Source organism: Arachis duranensis, chromosome 6, assembly GCF_000817695.3.
Source record: "Arachis duranensis cultivar V14167 chromosome 6, aradu.V14167.gnm2.J7QH, whole genome shotgun sequence".
Lineage (NCBI taxonomy): Eukaryota > Viridiplantae > Streptophyta > Magnoliopsida > Fabales > Fabaceae > Arachis > Arachis duranensis.
Genome location: NC_029777.3, coordinates 24,986,113 through 24,996,207, shown reverse-complemented (window position 1 = coordinate 24,996,207; position 10,095 = coordinate 24,986,113). Strand labels below are relative to the sequence as shown.

Below are 10,095 nucleotides of genomic sequence, written 5' to 3'. Positions count from 1 at the left end.
GAGGATAAGCCCATCACCAAGAAGAGGATGGAGCAAGCAAGAGAGATCCCTCACGGTTCTCAAGAGATGCATGAGGAAGCTCATCATCAAGAAATCCCTGAGATGCCTCAAGGGATGCACTTTCCTCCTAACAACTTCCTGAGATGCCTCAAGGGATGCACTTTCCTCCCAACAACTATTGGGAGCGACTCAACACCTCCTTAGAAGATTTGGGCCACAATGTGGAACAATTAAGGGTGGAACATCATGAGCACTCCATCATTCTCCAAGAAATAAGAGAAGATCAAAGAGAAATGAGGGAGGAGCAACAAAGGCAAGGAAGGGACATAGAAGAGCTTAAGGACATTGTTGGTCCTTCAAGAAGAAGATGCCACTAAGGTGGATTCATTCCTTGTTCTTATTTCTTTCTGTTTTTCGGTTTTTAATGTTGTGTTTATCTATGTCTTGTGTCTCCACTTCATGATCATTAGTATGTAGTAACTATGTCTTAAAGCTATTAATAAAATCCATTAATCCTTCACCTCTCTTAAATGAAAAATGTTTTAATTCAAAAGAACAAGAAGTACATGAATTTCGAATTTATCCTTGAATTAAATTTAATTATATTGATGTGGTGACAATACTTTTTGTTTTCTAAATGAATGCTTGAACAGTGCATATTTTTGATCTTGTTGTTTATGAATGTTAAAATTGTTGGCTCTTGAAAGAATGATGAACAAAGAGAAATGTTATTGATGATCTGAAAAATCATGAAATTGATTCTTGAAGCAAGAAAAAGCAGTAAAAAGTAAAAAAGCTTGCGAAAAAAAAAGAGAAAAAAATGGGCGAAAAAAAAATATAGAAAGAAAAAGAAAAAGCAAGCAGAAAAAGCCAATAGCCCTTAAAACAAAAAGGCAAGGGTAAAAAGGATCCAAGGCTTTGAGCATCAATGGATAGGAGGGCCCAAGGAAATAAAATCCAGGCCTAAGCGGCTAAATCAAGCTGTCCCTAGCCATGTGCTTGTGTCATGAAGGCCCAAGTGAAAAGCTTGAGACTGAGTGGTTAAAGTCATGATCCAAAGCAAAAAGAGTGTGCTTAAGAGCTCTGGACACCTCTAACTGGGCACTCTAGCAAAGCTGAGTCACAATCTGAAAGGGTTCACCCAGTCATGTGTCTGTGGCATTTATGTATCCGGTGGTAATACTGGAAAACAAAATGCTTAGGGCCACAGCCAAGACTCATAAGTAGCTGTGTTCAATTATTATTACTTTCTATTCAATTCTCTTCTATCCTTATTCCAAGATATACGTTATACTTAACTTTGATGAATATGATGATCCGTGACACTCATCATCATTCTCACCCATGAACGCGCGTGATTGACAACCACTTCCGTTCTACCTTAGGCCGGGTGCATATCTCTTAGATTCCCCAACAGAATCTTTGACGAGCTTCAAACTCCTGAAGGCTGGGCATTAGTAACAGACGCAAAAGAATCAAGGGATTCTATTCCAACCTGATTGAGAACCGACAGATGATTAGCCGTGCTGTGATAGAGCATAGGAACGTTGTCACTGAGAGGATGGGATGTAGCCATTGACAACGGTGATGCCCTACATACAGCTTGCCATGGAAAGGAGTAGGAAGGATTGGATGAATGTAATAAGAAAATAGAGATACAAGAGGAGCACAGCATCTTCACACACTTATTTGAAATTCCCACTATTGCTTTACATAAGTATTTCTATCCCTTTTTATTTTCTATTTATTTATTAATTTTCGAAACCCATAATCAATTAATCTGCCTAACTGAGATCTACAAGGTGACCATAGCTTGCTTCATACCAACAATCTCTGTGGGATCGACCCTTACTCACGTAAGGTATTACTTGGATGACCCAGTACACTTGTTGGTTAAGTTGAACGGAGTTGTGTCCACACATAGTTGAAAAAGCAATGAATTTTACAAAATACAATAACAAAGGAATCACAATTTCGTCCACCAATGAGTTTGATGAGTCAACTGGCTTGGCTGTCAGCCTATATGACAGACAGAGAAGGGTGCATTGACAGTGTACCTTATGATTGTACATATGATAATGGTCCTTTAGGTTTTGAAAAAAATAACACTGATACTATAAAAAAGGTTGAGGTGCAGGATCCTTTGGAGGAAGTAGATATTGGTAATGGTGATTATCTTAGACCAACATATGTTAACAAGATGTTGCCTGATGATTTCAAAAAAGAAATGGTGGAGATTTTGAAGGAATATTGTGACTGTTTTGCATGGGATTATGCAAAGATGCCAGGCTTGAGTCGTGAATTAGTAGAACATCAATTGTCATTGAAAGCCAATGTCAAACCTGTCAAGCTGCCACCAAGAAGATTTGCTCTTGAAGTCGTGTAGAAGATTAAAGAAGAGATTGAAAGACTTCTTAAGGCTAAGTTTATAAGAATAGCAAGGGATGTCAACTGGATTTCTAATATTGTTCCTATCATGAAAAAAAAATGAAAAATTAAGGGTTTGCATTGATTTTAGAGATTTAAATTCTACAACACCAAAAGATGAATATCCAATGCCTATAGCTGGTATGTTGATAGATTCTACTGCTGGTCATGAAATGTTAAGTTTTATGGATGGATATTCAGGTTATAATCAAATATACATAGCTGAGGAAGATGTGTCAAAAACTGCATTTAGGTGTCCAGGTGCTTTAGGAACATTTGAATGGGTTGTGATGCCATTTGGGCTCAAAAATGCTGGCGCAGCTTATCAAAGGGCGATGAATAAATTTTTTCATGACTTTATTAGAAATTTTATGGAAATTTATGTTGATGATGTGGTTGTCAAATCAAATGCTAAAAAAGAGCATCTAGAAAATTTGAAAAAAGCATTTGAAAAAATGAGAAAGCATAAATTGAAAATGAATCCTTTGAAATGTGCTTTTGGTGTGAGTGTAGGAAATTTTCTTGGTTTCTTGGTGCAGAAAAAAGGGATTGAAATTGACAAAAATAAGGCAAAATCTATCTTAGAGGCTCCTCCTCCAACTAACAAAAAGCAATTGCAAGCATTTTTAGAGAAGGTCAATTACCTTAGAAGGTTCATTTCTAATCTCTCAGGAAAAACCAAGGTTTTTGCGCCTCTAATCAAGTTGAAAAAAGAGGAAGAGTTCTAATTTGAAAACAGAGCATCAAGAAGCTTTTGACAACATCAAGCAGTATTTGACTAATCCTCCTATTATAACACCTCCAAGGCATGGAGCACCTCTAAAACTTTACGTGTTAGCTTCTGAAGTAACAATGGGTGGAATGTTAGCACAAGAAGATGAGAATGGCGACAAAAGAGTGATTTATTACCTAAGTCGTGTGCTAAATGATGTTCAGAGCCGTTATTCTCCAATTGAGAAATTTTGTTTAGCTTTATATTTTTCTTGTTTAAAACTTAAGTACTATTTGATTCCTTGGAATGTTTATGTAATTTCTAAGTTTGATGTTCTTAAATATATGTTGTCTTCTCCAATATTGCATGGTAGACTAGAAAAATGGATGTTGGCCTTAATGAAATTTTCTTTACATTTTGTTCCTGCAAGAGCCGTTAAAGGTCAGGTTCTAGCTGATTTTCTGGTTGACCATCCTTGTATTGATATTGATGAGAGTTTACTGGGTTTCGTTGGTTTGGTAGTTTGGAAATTATATTTTGACGGTTCATGCCATAAAGGTGGTGCTGGTATAGGAATTTTAATTATTTCTCCAAGCAACGAGCCAAGTAAATTCCTCTTTGAATTGAATTATTCATGTTCCAATAATGAGGCAGAGTATGAAGCGTTGATAATGGGACTGGAGTTATTATTAGAAAGAGGAGTTAAAATGTGAAAATTTTTGGAGATTCACAGCTTGTAGTCAGTCAAGTATCACTTGAGTATAGGTGTGTTAGTGAAAATTTAAGAAAGTATTTCAATGTGGCTATAAAGTTGTTGAGCGAGTTTGACAATGTCATTTTAAGGCATGTTCCAAGAGAGTTAAATCAAGAAGCAAATGAATTAGCTCAAATTGCTTCAAGATATAAGATCAAGCCCTCAACACTGGAAAAGTTCGTAAGGATAAAGGACATATTTATGCCTTTGAGAGTAAGAGAAGTGTTGTCATTAGAAAAACTAGACCTAGAAGATTCGAGAGTACCAATTATAGAATATCTAGAAAATCCAAGTCTCAGTGTCGATAGAAAACTTAAATATAGAGCTCAAAGTTATGTTCTAATGAATAATGTCTTGTTTAAGAAATCTGTTGATGGAAACCTCTTGACATGTTTGGGAGAAAAAAAAGCGTATTTGGCTCTTGCTAAAGTGCACGAGCGAATTTATGGTGCTCATCAGTCAGGGGAAAAAATGAAATAGGTGATAAATAAGAGAAGATTGTATTGGCCAACTATTCAAAGAGATTGTATAAATTATGCTAAGTCTTGTGAAGAATGCCAAAAACATGGAAGCCTTCAACATATTCCAGTGTCAGAATTGCATGTTATAGTTAAACCATGACTGTTTAGAGGTTGGGCTTTAAATCTGATCGGTCAGATTCATCCACCTTCTTCTAAAGGTCATAAGTTCATTTTGGTTAGTGTTGATTATTTTTCTAAATGGGTAGAGGCTATTCTTTTAAGGGAGATGACTCACAATGAAATAATTGATTTTATTGAGGAGCATATTGTGTATAGATTCGGAATTCCTCAGTCTATTACCACTGATAAAGGAAACATGTTTATTAGGAAAAAGGTCACAGAATATGCCAAGTCTAGGGGTATAAAAATGCTTTCTTCTACACCGTATTATGCCCAAGTGAATGGACAAGTGGAAGTAGCGAATAAAATTTTGATTGCATTAATTAAAAAACACATTGGAAGGCAGCCAAGAAATTGGCACCAATCTCTCAGTCAAGTTCTTTGGGCTTACCAAAATTCTCCAAGAGGTTCTATTGGGACCACCCTATATAAGTTAGTTTACGGTCATGATGCGGTGTTGCTAATTGATATTAATCTGCAAAATATAAGGGTGGATAGACAAGATGAGATACCAGTAGTAGATTATTGGAATTCTTTGTATGATGAGTTCAATGAACTAGATGACGAAAGATTGAGAGCTTTAGAGCAGGTGATTCGACAAAAAGAGATTATGTGAAAATCATACAATCGCCGTATTAAAGCAAAGACATTTGCAGTTGGAGATTTAGTGTGGAAAACGATTTTGCCTATAGAAAAAAAGTCAAAAACTTATGGTAAGTGGTCTCTAACTTGGGAAGGACCTTATGTAGTTGACAAGATTTATTCTGGAAATGCCAATAAGATTATTGAAGTCGGATCAGGAAGAAGAATTCCTTCAATAAATAGCAAATATTTAAAAATATATAGGCCAGGCATACATGAGATAAACATTCCACATGTTTAAGGATACCAAAATATCCAATTGAAGTGTCAAAAAAAATAAAGAGCTAACTAATATTTGCAATTCAGTTTGTAAAAGCTAACATATCCTTGTGATTTCTCTGAGTTGCAAGTTCTATTGACAGTGTAAAGCATTAAGATTATGAAGCAAATATGTGTCCAAAGCATTAATTTAAAATAACAGTCAATACAAAAAATAACTTATTATTTTGTGAGTGCAGTATAGTACATGCCAACATATAGAACTAAAAGTTTAGTGAATAAACCTATATGAAGCTAGAGGCATGTCAATAAATGCACATTTGATTTAATTTGACAGCACTTGAGTCGAATGCACACAAGATGGCATGCACCAGTGCAACCTGACATGGATAGATATGGAGGTCATCCCAACTGAAATACAAAAGTGGTCATTGTGATATTAATAATTGGTTTAGTGTGAAGTAATGTAATAACTTCCCAAAAAATAGCAAGTGTTGACCAGTCTCCAAAATAAAGATAGAGTGTATACAAAAGCAAGTAATAAACTGTTCCGAGGGTTACCTGAAACTATAGGTCGATCTCGGTCGAGATCTTCTGTGTTGGTCGGAGCCGACATGTCTGGCAGGTGTATAGTGGCCGGAGCTGGTGTGTTCGACTTGTGGGACTAAAAGTGCTGCTGATCCTTCGTCCTCGGAGGGTGGGGGGTACCTGCAAGGGACTCCGATGCTTAAGTTAGCAAGGGTATTAAGCAGGTATTGAGTAGAATCAGAGTATGAGTTAGACCTGGGTGCTCCACTGTATTTATAATGGTGTGGAGTGACCTTTTTGGATAAGATAAGTTAGTTATCTTATCTTATCTTATCTTTTGAGAGAGGTCATCTTATCTTTCAAGAGAACCGCCCTTCTTTTGTAGGCTTGGGCTGCCTTAGGATCTAGGGCGTGTTCCTCTATTTGGACCCTTTGTTTGGGCTTTCTCGTGACTTTGACCGAGCTCTTTGAGAAGAGGTCGGATTGTCCTGACCTGAAGAGGTCGGTCGCTTTGTCTGTAGAACATCCCGGGTCGGACAACTCGACCCAGGATATGAACAGTGCCCCTGGTTGAGCTCGGTCTTCTTTTTGAGATCGAGTCCTTGACTTCGGTCTTTCTTTGGTGAAGCCGAACTCAAGCATTTTGTTGACTCCTTTGTAGCAGCTTTGAATGTAGAACGTTTCTTCTAAAAGACGCGCGCTTTTATATCGGCGCTTTTTTGGGAACGTGCGAGAGTTAAATGCCTTCTTTAATTTGAGCACTAATTGCCCTGTTTCCCTTTGGCTCTTTACTTTAATTTTGAAAACCCAGAAACGGTTTCTCTCATTTTTTGTAACTTTTTTTCTCTGCTCTCTTTGCTTTCTGTTCTTTTTTTTGCGCTTCTGCGACATTGCTCTTGTTCGCGTTTTTGCTTGTGAGAGGGCGTCCCAGATTTCGTCTCCATCTTCATTTTCCTCGAAGCTTGCTGTTCTTTTCCAGGTAAGTACTGGCTTTCTTGTAGCTTCGTTTTCAATTTTTGGTGAAGCTTTGATTTTGCATGTTTGAAAGTTTGAATCTTTTTTAGTTCTTGTATTTGCTTGTCACTGTAACATGTTTTTCCTGTCTTTCTTTTTGGCTTTTCCGTTGAGGCTTTCTGGGGTTTTATTGTCGCTTGTGGTTTTTTCTTGCCTGATACTTGATAAGAATCTGCGTCTGTTCCTCGCTTTGTTTGGAGATTTGCTTTTTGTCTGATCTTTGAAAAAAGGTTGCATCTTTAATGATCTCTGCTTGGCGTGTTTGGTAGAATGTAACAATTTTTTGTATTTCTCCTTGAAGAAAGGTGTTTGATGTTTTTGAATTTCTTTTTGAGACATGCTGGGATGTAAGCTTGTAGATTGATATCTGGAAACCTTGCTTTGTTACTGCCTCCAAAGGATGCCCCAGGACTTTGGTTTGAGTCTTGGGGTTTTCCTTTTCTTTGTTCCATCGCCTGAGAAGTATTGACCGAGTTATTTTCTCCCTTCGTCGGAGATGTTTGTGGTAACCCCATCTTCTTTTCTTACTTGTAGGGTTAGTTGGCCTCATGTCTTCTCACAATAACATTGTAGAGATGTCTTCCAGAGTTCCCGAGGGGATGTCCGATTGGCTGGACTCCCTTGTTTTGTTGTGTGTTTCTGTTGTGGATGCTGAGTTTTGCACCGAGCTGAGGAAGCGCCATAGGATTTGTGGTAACAATGCCCGTGAGGAGGATTATGAGCTTGTTGCTCCTGATTCTGATGAGAGAGTTTGTTTTCCGACTTCCATTGAGAGGGAGCGTCCCTTCTTCTATGCCTATGAATACTTCTTCAGTCATTTGAACGTTACTTTTCATTTTTCTGCTTTCGAGACTGACCTATTGTGGTCGTGTAGTATTGCCCCATCCCAGCTTCACCCAAATTCCTGGGGTTTTATTAAAATTTTTCAACTTCTCTGTCGTGAATTAGATGTAACACCTTCCCAGACTCTTTTCCTTTATTTGTTTGTTTCCGCCAAGGCTGGCGGTTCTTCAAAAAAGAAAGCTTCCTGAGTTTCCTTCAGGTCCGCCCAGGGCCACAAAGATTTTTGCTATGTATGATGAGTCCTTTAAGGACTTCAAGAATTACTTCTTTAAGGTTCGTGCTATCGAGGGGGTCCGCCCCTTTTTTCTTGATGAAAATGATGAGCCTTCTTTCCCTCTAGAGTGGCAGAGGAATGTGAGAGTATCTCGCTATACCTGGGAGATGCTTGATGATGTTGAGCATGCCTTTGTTGTTGTTTTTGAGGATCTATGGGGGAAACCACCCCATCTTGATACAAAAAGGTTTTTGAATGACCCGTCCTTGGTTCAGACTATTTTGGGTACTTGTCTGACTTGTCTCTTATACTTGTTTCTTAATTTTTTCTTCCTCTTGTTTGTAACCGTAACTCTTTGCTGTGGCTAATTCTGTATTTGTAGAGATGTCAAAGAACAACGACTCCATGAGGGCCTTTAAAAGGGCAAAGAAGGCAACTACTGCTCTGAACATCTCGGCCAAAGTGGCCGGCGAGGGATCTTCTCAGGTCCCAGTGAAGCCTCCTGTGCCGAGTTCTCTCGGACCAAGGAAAGTAATTCCTACTCCTCGGTTTCATCAGGTCGATCCTCCTCAGACTTCTGCCATTGCTTCTGGTGTCCCTCCCTTAAAAAAGCAAAAAACATCCAAGCCCTTTAACCTGGATGCCCCGGGCTTTGATGCTATCGAGTTTGTTGACCAGCAAATTGCCCCCTATGGTGGTCTTTCCATGGACGACGTGTCTCTTCTTCAGCATCTAGATTTTATCACCAAAAGTAGTGTGAAGATGGCTCATATGGGTGCGGCAATTTTCCGAACAGTTCAGGGGATCCCGATTCATGTCACAAAATCCTTCATGGAGGAGGCCAAGTCAGAATTTGATCGGATCAAGGGTCTGAAGGATGAGTTGGAGGTGAAGTTTGCGAAGGTGGAGAAGGAGCTGGAGGGTGAGAAGGCCAGCTCTATTGCCTTGGCTGCTTCTTTGAAGTTGGCTGAGGATATGGAACTGAAGCATAAGGATAGCTATGTCTCAGCTTATAGGAAATTGATGCATCTCCAGGATGATTTGGAAATTGCTCGGGTTAATTATGCCGAGCTTCAGGGTCACCTTGTGGGCAGCGTAACTCACCTCCGAGAACCTGATAGAGCAGTTCCGGATTGTTGCTCCTGATGCCGACTTGACTATCGTTAGCCTGGACAATGTTGTGAGGGATGGTAAGATTGTCCCTGATGACCAGGATGATGATGATGCTGACCCTCCCCCAGTGCCTTCTCTTAAAGTGTCGACTTCCTCAGTTCCTCCCGTTACGTCCAATCCGGATTGCCAGATTCTGAACTGGGATGATGGAACTGTAGATGCTGTGCCTATTCAGACTTGCCCTCCTTCTCCCCGTACTGATGCTGTCGGGAAGGCTCCAGATCTTGGTTGATCTCCTTTAAGTATTTGTGTAAATAGCCCGGTTTGTGGGCTTTGAACTCTTTTTTGTGACTGATGTTTTATTGACTGTTGATACTCCAGTTGCTATTTTTAGCAACTTTATTTTGAAAACAAAATGGTTTCTCTGAGGTTGATTTTGGTGGCCTTTTAAAGCTTTATCATACTATGCTTTCATTGTGCTCTAACAGGGTATCTGTTAGAATCTTGCTGCTTGGCCTCTTTAGATTGCTTTCGTACTTATTGTTTGTAGCTTGGATCCTTTTGAGGTCGTGACTTGTGGGGGGTCCGACTTGTTTCTCGGTTTCCTCGCTTTTGTTTGTATTTTAGTGCCTTATAACCGATTTTCTTTATGTTGGTCCCCTTCTAAGTTATTTTTGTAATCCTCTTTCCCGGACCTTTGTCAGGTTTCTTTAAGGGATTACTTTTATAACTTATCTTTGTAGGAGACTGACTTCGTTAGGTCGATCTTTTCCTAGTTGTTTTTGTAATCCTCTTTTTTGGACCATTGTTAGGTCTCTTTCAGGGATTACTTTTACAACTTATTTTGTAGGAGACCGACTTCGTTAGGTCGATCTCTTCTAAGTTATTTTTGTAATCTTCTTTCTTGGACCTTTATTAGGTCTCTTTCAGGGATTACTTTTACAACTTTGTTTTGTAGGAGACCGACTTCGTTAGGTCGATCTCTTCT

The 10,095-nt window shown here is 38.9% G+C and overlaps 1 protein-coding gene across 1 annotated transcript; it reads left to right on the top strand.

Annotated features, from left to right (window-relative positions):
• The first annotated feature begins 4,640 nt into the window (after positions 1–4,640).
• LOC107493447 (uncharacterized) lies at positions 4,641–5,150 on the top strand. The gene has a single exon (XM_016114547.1). The coding sequence runs from the start codon at positions 4,641–4,643 to the stop codon at positions 5,148–5,150; it is 510 nt and encodes a 169-aa protein (XP_015970033.1).
• The last annotated feature ends 4,945 nt before the right edge of the window (positions 5,151–10,095 follow it).

What these genes read in the sequence shown, in the direction of transcription:
- LOC107493447 (XM_016114547.1), top strand. Translation starts at nt 4,641, where the DNA reads ATGACTCACAATGAAATAATTGATTTTATTGAGGAGCATATTGTGTAT.